Below are 15711 nucleotides of genomic sequence, written 5' to 3' on the forward strand. Positions count from 1 at the left end.
TGTGTGTGTGTGTTTTGAGACAGGATCTTGCTGTGTAGTTCAGGCTGGTCTTGAACTCCCTATGTATCCAGGCTAGCTTTGAACTTGCAGTGATCCTCGTGCCTCAGCCTCCCAAAAGCTGGGATTACAGGCATGAGCCAGCACACCCAGCTGGCACAAGAGTATTGTAGAATCACAGCACAGTGATCTTTCTCCAGTTTGTCCTGTTAAGGACTTTCCTTCATTTCAGCCCAAACAAATGCCTCCTTACTCCCTGGCGGCCTTGGATTTCCTCACTGTTATATTTTTTGCTCATGTTCCCCTTTCATTGGAAAGGCCTCTTTTTTGAAAGCCTCCTCTCCAAACCCTGTTCTCTCAGGGTCCAAATCTTGCCTACCCTTCAAGCTCAGGTCCGATGATACCTTTCTCTATGGAGTCTTCCCTGAGTGAGGCAGTCAGGGATAGAAGAAAATGCTCAAGTCCTGATTGTTGCTTACTAAATATGTTTCCTGTTCTGAGTGGGAATAACATCCTACAAGGTTGTTAGGGGAGTTGAAGAATAAAAGAAACCCAACTTAGTCCAGTGTCTGGCATATCACAAACCTTCACACTCCACTCAGACCTTTCCTGTGGCTCCTATGACTTTCTGCTTGGTTTATGGTGGCCTTCCTTGTCAGGTTGTAAGATTTTTGAGAACAGAATCTATATCTGAACCATCTCCCTAATTCCAGGGTCTGTATAGAATCTGGTACCCAGTAGATACGTTTAAAAAGTTAATTGTATGAATTCATGAAAACAACTCCAATTGTACATGGTGGGCAACACTGTTATGGAGGAAAATGTTTGGTTTGTTTGCATATCTATTACTGTTTCTAATTAGTCATCTGTGGTTTCCATGTGTGCAAGGAACAAGAGAAAACATCACAATAGAAGACACAAGCAAGAAAGAGACAATACAAAAGCCCCAAAAGCCCTAGGCCTGAGTGAGGTTCCATTCATGCTAACCAGGACAAGATCTCCCACATCCCCTCAGCCCTACACGAGCCCAGAGTCTCTTCTGGTTCTCAGACTGACCCGTAATTCGGGAGCAGGTTGGGAGCCCCTTTCTACTCATTAATTCATTTGTAAAATATTTCCTGAGCACTTAGTACATGTTAGGCACTGTGCTAATTGTCAGGGTCACCAAGCTACATTCATCCTAGACTCTTCTTTCCGTGAGCTTTTTTTGTAAGAAGACAAATGTCGCGCCATGAAGGTTATCACTGTGCCTAGATACAGTTGTATGTGAACTTGGGAAAAGCGGGGATCAGAGAACACTTCGTGGAAGAGAGGTCATCTGAACTGAGCTCAGGAGGCCAGGGAAACAGAAGAGCAGGAATGATTCTATGAAGGCAGGAAAGAAAGCCTGTGAGTGCAGCAGGAAACGGAATCATTGGTTCGCCTAAAGTATCCGTGGAAAGGAGCAGCAGGAAATAAATCTAGGAAAGAGGGTTAGAAGTAGATCACTGAGCTGGGTGCGGTGGTGGACATCTGTAGGCAATCATTTGGGAGGCTGGGGCAGGAGAATCAGCTCAAGTTCTGGAAGTTCTGGGCCAGGGTAACCTACATAGTGAGACTCTGTCTCAACACCCACCACCACAAAAGAAGTACCACAGAATGCCCTGGGTGCCAACCCAAGTTTACCCTCTCTTTGACTCTCTCTGATAGATAATGAGGAGATGTTACGTGGGTTTTTGCTTGTTTGTTTTGTTTTGTTGTTTGAGCAGGGGAAGGAGCTAAGACAGGTACAGTGTGATGGAAAGGGGCTGAGTTCGGGAGACAGAGGACCTGAACATGAGTTCAGTTCTACAACTTACTGAGTCATAGTATCTTGCTAAGCTTCAGTTTCCTCATTCATAAAACAAGGATTATGATCCTAATGCCCTTCCAGGAATAATGCCGTGCAAATCAAATGTGAAAGTGCTTTATAAAGTACTGGATAAATGCTCATTGATTTATGATCAGAGGGGTAAATGAGGAAGAATTACCCAGCTTCAATGTAGGATGGATTTGAAGAGAGAGAAGGAACAGAGATGGGATGAGTAGGAGGTGATGCAGCAATTCAGCCAGAGGGCATTAAGGAAGGCAAAGAAATGAAGGGGAGGAGGCACAACAAACAGGCCCACCAAACACAGCATTAGGTGCGTGTTGAGCGAGGAGTTTGCGATGATCCCAGACTTGGCCCGTGGGTACCGGAAGAACAGTGGCATCCCTAATGACGATTTAGGCATCCAAAGAGGAGAGCACGTGGGAGAAGAGAGGATTCACTCGCATTTGGAAGTGAATGCATTTAAGTCTTTGTATCCCCAAACTCCTTTCAGTCAAGCTGTTCTTGTGGCAGAGGAAATAGGTGAAGCTCTTTCCTTGGGGCGCTTTCCTCCAGGGTGATAGGCTGTGGGCTTTTTCCCTGCCCCCTCACCAGCTGGAGTGGGCTGAAACATCCATGCCACGTAATTTAGCACAGTCAACTCTAGGGCTGCATGGCAACTTAAAGAATCATTCTCTCACCATCCTCCTGCAAAAGAAGTTGACTCAGACAAAGGCTCATACTGAGGTCTTTGGGCTTTCTTCCTTCCACCCTCCAAAAATGGATCTGTAAGCCTCTGCAGCATTAGTGAGGCCTGTGTAAAGGTGGGTCCCCTCTCGCTGTGCCGTGGCACCCCCTCAAAGTCTCCATGGACTCCATCTCCTGTGACGCAGACCGAGGCTGTGGCCTCCCTGGGCTTCTGCCTGTCCAGATCAGGCTTTCAGTCACCCCTGCAACTGGTCTTTCTTAGCCACTGTAGTTGGATCTGGGGAAGCAGATGCAAGGCACAGTCCTGGCCTTAAATTAAGAGCTCACAGATGGCAAACAATGGTAAACAAACATTTCAAAGCACCACAGTGTGATAAATTGGTAATTTGTGCAAGAGCATGCTCAGTAAAACCATGCCTAAGCGAGGGCGGGGGGAGGTAGCACCGAGATGAACTATCTCTTTGAGGGTGGAGAAGCCTTCCAAGGGCATCTCTAACACTTGAGTTTGGTTTTGATGGGTAAGCAGGAGATCATCAGGTAGGCACTGGGCTGGGCAATACAAAAGCAGGTACAAAGGCGGAGAGGATGGGACAGTGAGGCTCTTTACAGAACTAGGGTCTAAGGTTGTGTGGAAGATCCTGAGGAAGAAGGCCTAGAGGTAGGCAGAGACCAGTCACGGAGGGCCTTGAATTTTGTGTTAGGAAGCTTGCAGCTTATCCTAAAAACAATAGGAGGGCTGTCAGTCACGAATCATTTTCTTACTTGAGAGCAATTCTACACTCTGATAAATCTATTCATTTAGAAGATGGGTGACTGACTGCCAGATAAGATAAATGAGCTTGAAGGTAAAGAAAGAACGTTTTAGGAGCTGACAGCATTAAACCTGCGGTGGGAGTGGTATTTGCTGAAGGACCATGCAGGACGTCACTGTAGCTATGGCTGGCTTTTGATTTGGGAAAAGAATCATTAGTTCCGTTCTTAGAGGAAGAAGATTGTGGATGTCCCTGTTTTTGTCTGTTCACTGCTCAGAAGCTAGTCTTGGCTTTGGAACGCTGGCCCTGGTGTTTGGCTGAAATTGTTTAGGGAAATAGCGCCCTCTGGAGGAGGGAGTCTGTATATGTGGGGTGGGCCACAGCAAACCACTTCCAGAACTTTGGCCTGCTTCCTTCCCCAGGGGCCAGGCCAGCTTGGGGGTGGAGTGTACTGTTTATCCACTTTGACTCTGACCACCGTGGAGAACAAAGCGCCTGGCTGTGGGAGGTGGCACAACAGCTGGGAGCAGCACATCACAGCTGGAGGTGGCAGATAAAAAGGCTGGCAGCAGGCGACAGCTGAAGGCGGCAAAGACAACAGCCAGAGGCCACAGAGGCTAGTCCGCAGCCAAAATCCCAGTGCCCACGGGTCCCTGGCCTTCTCACTGGGCTCAGATGCTCCAGGTTCTGTCTCCTCTCAGCTGTGGTCTCTGTGCAAGGTGCTACAGAGGTACTTCCTGAGAGCAGGAGACTCGTGACCATAAACCTGGACTCCAGAAACGGTTGCTACAATTAAAAAAAATTTTGGACCAGGCTCCAGAATGTTTCTACCACCAACCTAGTTGGGAGCAAAGCTCTCTGAGCCTTAGTTTGTAATGACATCTTTCTACCTACCTCATGGTGTGAGGACCAAACTATGTATTTATAAGCGCTAAAATGAGAAGTAATAATATAATTATTTTGAGAATAGTGAGCAAGGCTTTCCATGGGCCCTCAGGGCTTTCCTTCTCCCTGATATGCAGGATTTCCCCTGAACACAAAAGTGGGACTCTGATGAGTAATCTAAACATCAGTACAGAAAGTGCACAGGCAGAGGTGGGAGTTTAATCTCCTCAATTATCCCTGCAAAATGCTTGTCCAATCTACCCTAGCATATCTTCAGGGTCTGGGAACTCTCCACACTTAGAAGCTTCTTCAAATGTTTGGATTGTCCTGTTACAGAGCCCTTTGTGATATCAGTCTGGAGCCTTTCTTCTTGTAGTTTGAACTTGCTGGCTCTGGATGTTCCTCTTGAGCTCAGAGAACTGGTCCGAACTTTTATTCACATGATAGCCCTCTTCAAGCCAAGTATTTTCAGACATCCGCTACATTCTTCACTTTGTCTCTTCATCTGCCTAAATTCCCCATTTCCTTTAACTGTTTCTCATGTGATCTGGCCCTGAATCCTCTCACATCCTGATTGCTCCTAGAGACTGGACATTGCAGGTGTGGTATAAACTGAGCCGAGTACAATCAACTTAGATTGTATTGCTTTTTTTTGTCAATCAAATTACATGAATAACTCCTATTGGTTTATTTTCTGCTAAAATGTTTAATTCTTGTCTTCATGGTACTGCTTACTAATTTATATCTTCCCAATCCTGAACTCGCTTTTGGGATATTTTTGAACCCAAGTATATAAATCAACATTTACTCTTTTTGTTAAATTTGGCCCATTCATTTGGCTCCTACTTAGCCTTTGCATTTGAAATCCCTCCCAGCTTTCTGTCATCCGCATAGTTGATGTCTATAGTATTTTCTAATTTCAATAAAATTTTGTTTAAAACACTGAATAAGGTTAGATCAAAGATAACGCTCTCTGGTGCATCAGGAGAAAACTAATTTCAGACTCAAATTGTTCACTCGTCAGTACCACTGATTAAAAAAACAAACTTAAATCATCTAATTAGATTGCCATTCTGTTCATTTTTCTCTATCTTGTCCTCAAGGACATGATGAAGGATCTTGCTAAAAATCTTGCTGAAGCCTAGACACACTTTCTCTATGCATTTCTCTGATTTGTCAACTTAGTAATCTTATCATACAAAGAAATCATTTGGCTGTGATTTGTTCTCAGTGAACCAGGGCTGAATCTTACTGATAACCTTTTCTCCTATCCCATTCAAGAATTTTGTCTAGGATCCATATCTTTCCTGTTTATAGTTTGTGAAATGTACATTGTTTTCATTTTGAAAATTAAAATTACGTTCACTCACCTTCAATACTGCAGTAACTCATCTGTTCTTTACTAGTCCTCAAAATTTGTCAGAGGGTTTATACCTTCTTTTTAAGGGTTTGAGGGTTACGTGAGAAGGTGTGCTTGTGTGTGAACTCCGACAGTTCCATATATACACACAGGCATTGTGGAGGCTATTTGTTCTTATTGCCACTACTGTACTAAATAGGGTTTTATTTGCTCTTAAATAGGAATTCTTTGCACTTCAGAGTTGTACAGCTTCTTTTTTGCTCCATGGTAACCAAGGACATGGGGCAATAATTAGCGCTCAAGTCTACTTGAACAACAGTCTCCCATGGATAAAAGTTCCAAATGGCCCACAGGCTGGTAAAGTGGGCATTCTGGTTGCTTCTGAACATTCTTGGGATTCTCATCCATTGGTGATTTTCAGTTCACTACCTATGGATGAACCCAGTAATTTAGAATTTTCCAGGATTGAGCCAGTGTAAAACAGGGGAGGGAGAAAGTGTGAAGAATGATAAAAGAATGGTTCAAATTCTCGTGAAATGGAGATTGAGATGGGCCTCTCTGATCTCCAAAAAGGGAAAAACTCCCATATCACCCTGCTCCTTTTGGAGAAGATCTGGTCATCAGATTCAGAGTCCAAGGGTTCGAGGGATTAAAATTTTCTCTGCTGGAAAAGTACAAGCCACTCCCTGGGCAGGGGTGCCAGGCACCTTGTGTTAAGTGCACTGTCTCCTGTTTCAGTGCCTTGTTCCACTTCCTACTACTATCAGGGCCAATAGCAATCCTGCATTTGAGCCTGTGCAGACATGGCAACTAACTAATACGTACTCCTACTTCTCCTACTTCAGGAGACAGGAGAATTGTCTAGACAATTCTGCAACCTATCATCGGGCAATTCTGCCAATTCTTGGGAAAATGTCCTACTGCTTCCGGGAAGCGTATGTAAGCTGTTTCTCTTTCACCACTGCTTATTTCTATTTGTCCAGGTCCTGTCTGTGTTCTTCCTAATACCAGTCTAGACCCTAACTCAGACCTAATGTCCTCAGATGATGCAAACAGATGATGGTGGTGATACTAATAATAAAAGAAATGGGCTGGATACTTGCAGAACATCTTGGTGACTTCTGCTATTTTCTCAGCCAGATGAGTGTCTTAGTATCATCAACAGGTATTAACTTGGGTCTAGGAGAGAAATTAAGAGTATGTGCGGATGGTTAAGAAGATTGGCCTGGAAGGATTTCAATGGAATATCTTTTCTTGCCTTGTAATATTCATGTGGATGGGGAAAATCCTACTTTAAAATTAGATCACTTTTCAGAACTGATTTTATGGAGATCGGTAGAGCCTCTGCTAGTCTCATCCCTACTTTCAATGAACTATGAATTACTTGGATGTCTGCCTCTCCTCTCCTAAAAATTACACACTTCCTGAGCTTGTACCTTCCTCTGTAAGCTGCGTGTTCTTAGAGAGCAAGGGTGATGTTATTTCACCCTTGACTTACCAGCACCTTGCAGTGTCCGGCATATAGCAAGTGCTCAACAAATATTTGCTAGTAAAAGAACAAGTGGCACCAAAAAGAATGTTAATTCCTGCTTGGCACTGGGTGGTGTCTATGAGTTAGCTGGATTTGTGCAGTAACCTCCTTGATGCTGTCTTGCTCCCTCTAGATGACGTCAGTTGCCAAGGTATATTACAGTCAGACCACTCAGACAGAAAGCCGGCCCATCATGGGCCCGGGAATACGGCGGCGGAGAGTCCTGACAAAAGACGGCCGCAGCAACGTGAGAATGGAGCATATTGCCGACAAGCGCTTCCTCTACCTCAAGGACCTATGGACAACCTTCATTGACATGCAATGGCGCTACAAGCTTCTGTTCTTCTCTGCAACCTTTGCAGGCACCTGGTTCCTCTTTGGTGTGGTGTGGTACCTGGTGGCTGTGGCCCACGGGGACCTGTTGGAGCTGGGTCCCCCTGCCAACCACACCCCTTGTGTGGTACAGGTGCACACACTCACTGGAGCCTTCCTCTTCTCCCTCGAATCCCAGACCACCATCGGCTATGGCTTCCGCTACATCAGTGAGGAGTGCCCTCTGGCCATCGTGCTTCTCATTGCCCAACTGGTGCTCACCACCATTCTGGAGATCTTCATCACCGGGACCTTCCTGGCAAAGATTGCCCGGCCCAAGAAGCGAGCCGAGACCATCCGTTTCAGCCAGCACGCTGTTGTAGCCTCCCACAATGGGAAGCCCTGCCTCATGATCCGAGTTGCCAATATGCGTAAGAGCCTCCTCATTGGCTGCCAGGTGACGGGCAAACTGCTTCAGACCCACCAGACTAAGGAGGGTGAGAACATTCGTCTCAACCAGGTCAATGTGACTTTCCAGGTAGACACGGCCTCCGACAGCCCCTTCCTCATTCTGCCCCTGACTTTCTACCACGTGGTGGATGAGACCAGTCCCTTGAAAGACCTCCCTCTCCGCAGCGGTGAGGGTGACTTTGAGCTGGTGCTGATTCTAAGTGGGACAGTGGAGTCCACCAGTGCTACCTGCCAGGTGCGCACTTCCTACCTGCCGGAGGAAATCCTTTGGGGCTATGAGTTCACACCTGCCATCTCCCTGTCAGCCAGTGGCAAATACATAGCTGACTTCAGTCTTTTTGACCAAGTTGTGAAAGTGGCCCCCCCTAGTGGCCTTCATGATAGCACTGTTCGCTATGGAGACCCAGAAAAGCTCAAGTTGGAGGAGTCATTAAGGGAGCAAGCTGAGAAGGAGGGCAGTGCCCTGAGTGTGCGCATCAGCAACGTTTGATGGCTTCTCCCCTCCTCCCGAGCCCTCTGTTCTCTTCCTCTTTCGATGCCCTGGGCAAGGGACACTACCTGGGTTTGCGCAGAACCCCAGAAGTACCCACCTCCACTCCTTCTTTACCCCAGGGGCCTGTCAGTAGAATAGGCCAACTGGGGTCCGAGTTTTCCTCCTACCGTCCCTTTTCACCTTTCCCTGCTTTTACCCTAAGGCACACAATTCCCTTAAGCCAGGATGGGGGGAAGGAGAGAGAAGATTAGGCTGAAGTGGCCTAGAAGGCCTCAGCCATGCTTGGAGACTCACGTTAAGAGGACCATGTGGTTGGATGGCTAGACTCCCCCCACCAGAAAGTTCGGTGACTTGAGGCTAGAGGCCCTCCTCTGTTTCCATCTAGCAAGTTCCCTAAGGCAAGACTCTCTTTGATGGTTGCTTTGTGGTTTGTACCTTCAGAAATATAAGCACCTAAAATCATTTTATTCTGGGGTCACTACCAACCCCTGTCAAAGGAAGAGTTTGTCATAGTCTATTTAAGTCTCACTGGTAACTCCTGAGCATAATCCAGGCCTTTGGTCACCACCACTTTTTCCTTACTAGTTTCCAGATGGAGCCCCTAAGATACATAGCTCTTCCATAGCTTCTGTTCTCAAGACAATTGGGGTGGAGCCGAGAAACACACATACACTCACAATAACCCCATCAACCTCAACCCGGATTCTGAACGCTTCAATTTTTGAGCTGTTGTGCAAAGCTATCCTCCAGGCAGCCCTGGGAAGATTTGTTTCCCTGTGTACTGTGAATGAGAGAACCCCTAGCCACTATGTTCCCATGGAAAAGTTTAGAGTCTAGGGCCCAAGAAAAGGACTGAGAATGATATTCCAGATCACACTGTAGGTGGCTCTTCTTCCTTACCACCCTGTGCAGATCCCTCTTTTAGAGAAGGGGAGGGAAAATAGAAGGGTTTCCCTCTCTTAACATTGATGGGTAACTAAAACTAGAGCTACAGGGCACAGACTCCCCCGAAAGGTCAAGAGGGATGGGCACATTCTCAGATTTCCAGGCTGACGTACAGAATTTGTGATCCTTTGTTAAGGTCTGGGCTGGCAGCCACTATTTTGTTACATCTCCTGCTTCCCTTCTGCAAAGTGCCAGTTGTGTCATTAGACAATGTTGGGAGGGGAGAAAACTGCATCTCCGGGTCAAATAACCATGGTCACCCTCAGCCATTCCTGAGACTTTATATACAATGATGAAAATCAGTGTTATCTTTGCTCTCCTCTGCCATGAAATAGTTTCAGGCAAGTACAAAAGATACTTCAAGAGGAGCCAGGGATGTAGCTCAGGGGCACAGCCCCTGTCTGACAAGTACGAGGTCCAGAGTTTGATCCCTGATCAAAAGATACTTTCAAAGATAAGGCTAAGGTCACTCGTTGTTTCCAGTGGGGACTGTGACAGCAGTCAAGGAAGGGCATATGGGCAGCAGAATTTTCTCTAAAGTCCCAAATCCCATGAGTACTCTCTAGTCTCACTTAGGTACAAAGGAACCCCCACAAAGTGGTTTGGCATAGAATCCCTGTATGAATCTTACTTAAGGCAGACACAATTTTACAAACTACACACCTGTACAGAATGGATGCATACATCTACGTGCAGAGCCTTGCAGAGAAACTCACAACATTTTGAGACTGGACCTACTTCAACCGTGCAGCACTTTTACATTGATCTCTCCTCGAACTCAACTATCTTGAAAAGGAAGACCTTTGAGTCTCCACTCACTGTAAGCTCCACCATTACTCTCTAGGTCTCATAAAAACAAGAACCAGAAAAACTTGAAAATCCGAATGAACAGAAGACAAAGAGCCAGTCTCTACACTTTCAACTTCACATTAGACTTACCTTAATTCTTCAGTGTGTAAGCACAAAATGTACTGCAATGTGTGTGTGTGTGTGTGTGTGTGTGTGCGTGCGTGCGCGCACGTGTCTAGGCCTCTTCTTATCCACTGGCAATTTGTCCTCCATCTGATTTCTTCTGCACACTGCTGCTTCCCTCCTAAAGGAATTCTTCTCTTCCTTTTCCCTGCTGTCTATTCTATTTTTTGTTTGTTTGTTTTGGGTTTGTTTTTTTTTTTTTTTTTTTTTTTCCAAGAACTTGGGTCCCTGCACTTGCAAAGCAGGCGCCGGAACCACTGAGCTAAATCCCAGGCCCCTCTGCTGTCTATTCGAAGACCCCAGACTTTTCATATTCTTGAATAACAATGTAAGAAGAGAACAATTCTGATTTGACTTTTTAAAAACACTCTTCCTACAATTCCAAGCTTTGTTCTAAGTTGCACTTTAAATCATATCATCCTATTAATAAAATACGGCATTTTCTCCAATATACTCCTTGTACCCCTGGGAAAAACTCCTCCCACCCCAATCCCAGTTCCTTAGAATACAGTCTATCTCCTGTGATTTGGAATTCTCTTTCAGACTAGCTCTGAAGGCAGTCAAGTCTGGTGAGAAATGGGCTATAGATGTAGAATGTCAGGAGAGAGCTATAGGCACAGATGTTAAGGGGAGAGATTTCAGAAGGGGGGCAAAACAACTGGTGGGGAAGGATACCAGACTGTTGTGAGAAAGGAGGGGACTGGGGACCCAGTGAAATCAGTGAAGCCCTTGAGTCTTACTTGGACGGGCAAACAAGATGTGGGTGGAGGCTTGTGGAATAAAGATAATGATACATATAAAAGGTTTATCTAAAGAAAAAAAGATAATATATATATAGAGAGATATGTATAAAGATGTATATATGCCCAAATATACTGACTGTACAGAAAGGAATTATTCAGCGACTTTAGCAGAGAGGGCACATATTTTGCCCTGGTTGCAGGAGTAGGACACCCAGATTTTCAGACTTACAATCAATGATCCTGGTTTTAACTTGGAAGTGAGAGACCTGACGGATTTCAGTTTTGATGGTGGGAAAAGGAGGGATGGAAGTTCCTCTTCAGAAATAAGCAAGGCTTTAGTTAGATGAACCTGTACTACTCACAGGACCAGGAAGAGATGAGCTGGAAAGTAATGGGGAAGGAAGATATTCTATCCACTGAAATCTAGGAAATCTACTGCTTATACTGTGTGACCCATCCCCAGCAGCATCCTGTCACTTTAGCACCTTAATAAATAAATTTTTAAAAAGCACCTTTCTGTTTTCCTCTCTTGAAGTACACCATATCTTTCCTTCTTTCACAGGGGTGGGAGTAACTTCAGCTCCAGCCCCTGGAAGTAAACTAAGAAGCTAAGCACTTCAGTGTTTGGTAGGCCTTAGAAGGAAGCCTCAACCCTAGAATCCAAATTCCAGAACTGAAGAGCAGTTGGGCCCAAGATACTCGCAGGGCAGAAGCCCATCTCTCTACATGGCTGCAAACAGCCTAGAGCAGGGGTCATCTAAGTCAGAAGAGTCTCGATCCTGGCATTTGGCATGGAGGGAGACACCTTGGCTTTTATGCTCCTGTATGGAAGTGAGGCATGGGGGCTACCATCTGTCCTGGGGGTGGTACAGTTCCACGAGGGGCTCCTGGAAACCCTACACTGGGCTTTGCCTCACTACCTGCCCCCAATCTCTCCCCCAATCTCTCCCAGCCAACTAATAAGACCATCCAAGGATCATGCTATGAAGTCTAAGCAGAGAAAAAAAGAAGCCTGTCATACTGCTGCTACAAGCCAGGAGACTGCACCTTTCTCCAGGGGGCTATCTTCGTAGCCTTTATCTATATATAGGCCTTTATCTATGGTAGCTAACCTAGTTTATCTGGAACATAACACACCACCTATGCTTTAAAGTTAGCTGGGCCTCTGGGTGCACGAATGGCCAACTCTACTGAAAATATTCAGGGATGGTTTTTCCATTCATTGCATTAAAGACAAAATCAAGTCAAAATTACCTAGGGAAGAGCTGGGCATGGTGGCGCATGCCTGCAATCCCAGCACTTGGTAGGCAGAGGCAGGAGGATCACTGTGAGTTCCAGACCAGCTTGGGCTACATAGGTCAGTCTCAACTACATAGTGAGACCATGTCTCAAAAACAAACAAACAAAAAATTACCTAGGGAAAAGAGATGTGTGAGTTATTTTTGGTTTATTTGTTTGATCAGAACAAGCTACTAAAGAAAATGGATGAATCTTTAGTTTCTAATTCAGCCTTTTTTTAGAAATCTTAACCAATACTATTGTCAAGGCCTGAACCAATAGGCTGTACCTGTGGGAGAGGAGGCTTGAATCCAGCTGGGCTGGAAGAACTCCTAGTCAGGAGACCAGGCCTCTTTTGTTAATTTTCTTTCATGCTTTTCATTAGTACTATCACCCAATCTTCCCAATCCTTTTCTGCACCTTCACTAATTAACTTTAGGACTCTTTAGCAAATACTTTTCAAATACAGTTTTTAAGGAGAAGATGTGAAAAATGTTAAGCTCCAGGAATATGAAAAAGTCTAAACTTAATCCAGGAAAGTCAAGTTGCTCTGAATCTCAGACACTATCCCTTTGGGCCAGTGACTATGAGCCCAATTTTCCTTCCATGTAGACTTGTTGGCCCATTTTCCTTATATTCTCAAGCCACTATAGGCCAAATCACAAAGAAATGGATTTGTCTTTTACCTTTACCTGAGAAAGGCCTGGTTGTCAGTATCCAGGCTTGACTTCTCTTTGATAAGAAGCAACAGATTTATAATCGCTGACTTAGTCCTCAGAGATGGAAGAAGTGGGAGGGGGAAAAGTATGACCATTAATAAATCTATAACATTTATGAAACATGAGGGATGAGTCCTAAGACATAGGAAATATATAAAATACATAACTCCTAAAAGTTTTTAGTTCCTACAAACGTGAGGAAGAGAAATAAAGTAACAAACAGAATATAACAAATATAACTGAGGGCAATAACAAGTACCATATGCTAGTGCCAGATATAGAATTAATAACGTGTGCTAAAAAGAGTCAGCTCTCCATGGAAAACACTTCACAGGGACAGACACTAGGCAAGGAGTGGTATCAATCTAAGAGGTCTGGTTAGAACACACTTGACACAAGATTCAAGAAAAGTCAGCAAATCTGGAGCTGCTATTATGTGGAAGGTACCATTTGACTAAGAAAGGATGATATAATATATGCCTTCGAGAGCTGCGTAGACTTATGGCTCTCTGCCTTCTGTTGCCGCGTTGAGACTCTCCCGACTGCCTGCCAAACCCTACCCTTCTTCACTCTAAGGCATCGTAGGTCAAGTAAATTCCCCGGAAGGTCATACTATTTATGACAGTTGCCATTTTATATCGTGAATTTATTTAGCTGATGTCTGTCTTGCTCACTAGACCTTAAGTGAATGGGATTCATGTCAAATGTTTGGTCACCAGCACAGTTCAGCACCTTGCACAGTCTCTGGCATATGTGACGCTCTATGTATCTATCAAGAAGAAAAGCGGGAGACGAGACCTGCCTAAAGCTCACAAGGCTCATATTAAGTGGCGTTGGTATATTTTAAATACACCATCGAAGATTTAGAGAACATATTTCACAAGGCATGACATCATTGATTGTTAAAAAATACAACAGATAAGGCTGGGGATTTAGCTCAGTGGTGCCGCCACCTGCCTTGCAAGCGCAAGGTCCTGAGTTCAATCCTGGTACCAAAAAAGTACATACAGTTTGATACATGTTATTGAGTTGTTGAAGATCAGGTCTAAGGTGTAGGACATTGGGCACAGAAAGAAACGGGAATAGATTCAAAAGAAATTATAGAGCAAGACAAGAGCTAGCAAAAAAGAAAGTGACAGAATTAGCCAGGGTTCTAGCAGGAAACAGTACACTCAAAGAGCTAAGGGAGCATGTTTTCATGAAGGGATCATTTACCACGATGTAGGCTGGTTTAATGCATCAGAAAGAGATCGTGATGTACCCAGGGACTTGCAAGGTAGAAAGCCTTTACCAGCTTTAAATTTAAAAGGACAGTTATTGAAGCAAGATGAGAATTGTACCCAAGGGAGAGGGCTATGCCTTCAACTGGAGTCTTGGCCTCAGAAGAGGAACTCAGATACAGCGTACGGCTACAAAAGACCAGCTGGTGCCACTCACTGGCCTATTCTATGGGAAGCCTGAGAACAAACCTCTCGGAGCACAAAACAGATAAGGAAGAGTAACGAAAGGAGATGCAGCCAGTTACTAAGGTCAAGGTCTTACCTAAGGATACCAGAGATGAGCAATGCATGTTTGTTTTCCCTAGCCATTAGCTCTAAAGGGACAGAAATCTAGGAGCAGACAGTGAAAGGGGGGATTAGGAAGTATCATAAATAGTCCAAGAGGTAACGAATAGTTGAACATTGGAAAAAAACGTAGCTCTTTCAGGGAGCTGTAAGAAGACAGAATCCCTAAATCCAATGCAAAATGTTCAATGTGAGGCCCTTGGACCCTGATGCTTCTATTCTACCTAAGAAAATAGCAAGTAGAAGCTGGGCATGGTGGTGCACACCTGTAATCACAGCACTGGGGAGGTTGAGGCAGGAGAACTGCTGGGAGTTCAGGGCCAACCTGGGCTACATAGTGAGTTCAAGACCAGCGTGAACTACAAACAGAGACCCTGTCTCAAACAACAACAAAAAACTAGAATTGGACTCCTCTTTCCCATTTATTTTATAGGACTTGCATCTGTTCTTCTTCCTCAACTACTTACCTCCCATTCCCTTCAGTGACATGCTGTTTCTTCGGAGCATTGTTTCTTCCTTTGTCTGCCCGTATTCGGTACCTCCTCTCTATAGGGTCAACCACACAGAGACAGATTGGGCTGGGGCCTTTGTGCCAATACCTAAACCAACCCAGCCGAAGACCCCTTACTTAGTTAATTCTTAGACATTTACCTCCTATATTCTCTACCTTCTGGAACTAAAGCTCACTTATCTGTAATTTGGAGAAAAAGAATAAATCAGAGATGGGGTCACAGAGACGATCAGATACAAACAAGACATCAAAGAGAAGAAAAAGAAATTCAGATTTATAATTAATATTTTCAAAATTGGAATCTTTATTACAAGTACGCCCCAAGAACACAGGAAGAAGACTGAAGCACAGAAAAAATGGTCCTCTGGGCAGTTCATCATCCCTCTCTTCCTCTCTGACAAAACTGATTGCTACGAGATTCTGAAGAACATTTAATAGAGAGGAAAGCTGTCAGCTTTTCTATAAAATTCTCAATGAAGTTACAAAATGTGACCTGCTGTTCAAATCATAAAATGGAAACTCTGCCAATTCATACTCTGGAAAAATAGGGCTGGGGATTTAGCTCAGTGGTGCTGGTCCCTACCTTGCAAGTGCAAGGTCACCAGTTCAATCTCGGATACAAAAAAAAAAAAAAAAAAACC

At 44.7% G+C, this 15711-nt stretch overlaps 1 protein-coding gene across 1 annotated transcript in view; it reads left to right on the forward strand.

The window, feature by feature from the left end:
* The window catches only part of Kcnj10 (potassium inwardly rectifying channel subfamily J member 10), a 29377-nt gene extending 19514 nt beyond the window's left edge, over positions 1 to 9863 (forward strand). The window contains exon 2 of the mRNA XM_010616681.2: positions 7195 to 9863. Within this exon, the coding sequence (XP_010614983.1) occupies positions 7195 to 8334 (1140 nt within the window). The 3' untranslated portion in view covers positions 8335 to 9863. The remainder of the gene's footprint in view (positions 1 to 7194) is intronic.
* The last annotated feature ends 5848 nt before the right edge of the window (positions 9864 to 15711 follow it).

Source organism: Fukomys damarensis, unplaced genomic scaffold (assembly GCF_012274545.1).
Source record: "Fukomys damarensis isolate Sample0158 unplaced genomic scaffold, DMR_v1.0_HiC HiC_scaffold_19, whole genome shotgun sequence".
In the NCBI taxonomy this organism is placed as follows: domain Eukaryota; kingdom Metazoa; phylum Chordata; class Mammalia; order Rodentia; family Bathyergidae; genus Fukomys; species Fukomys damarensis.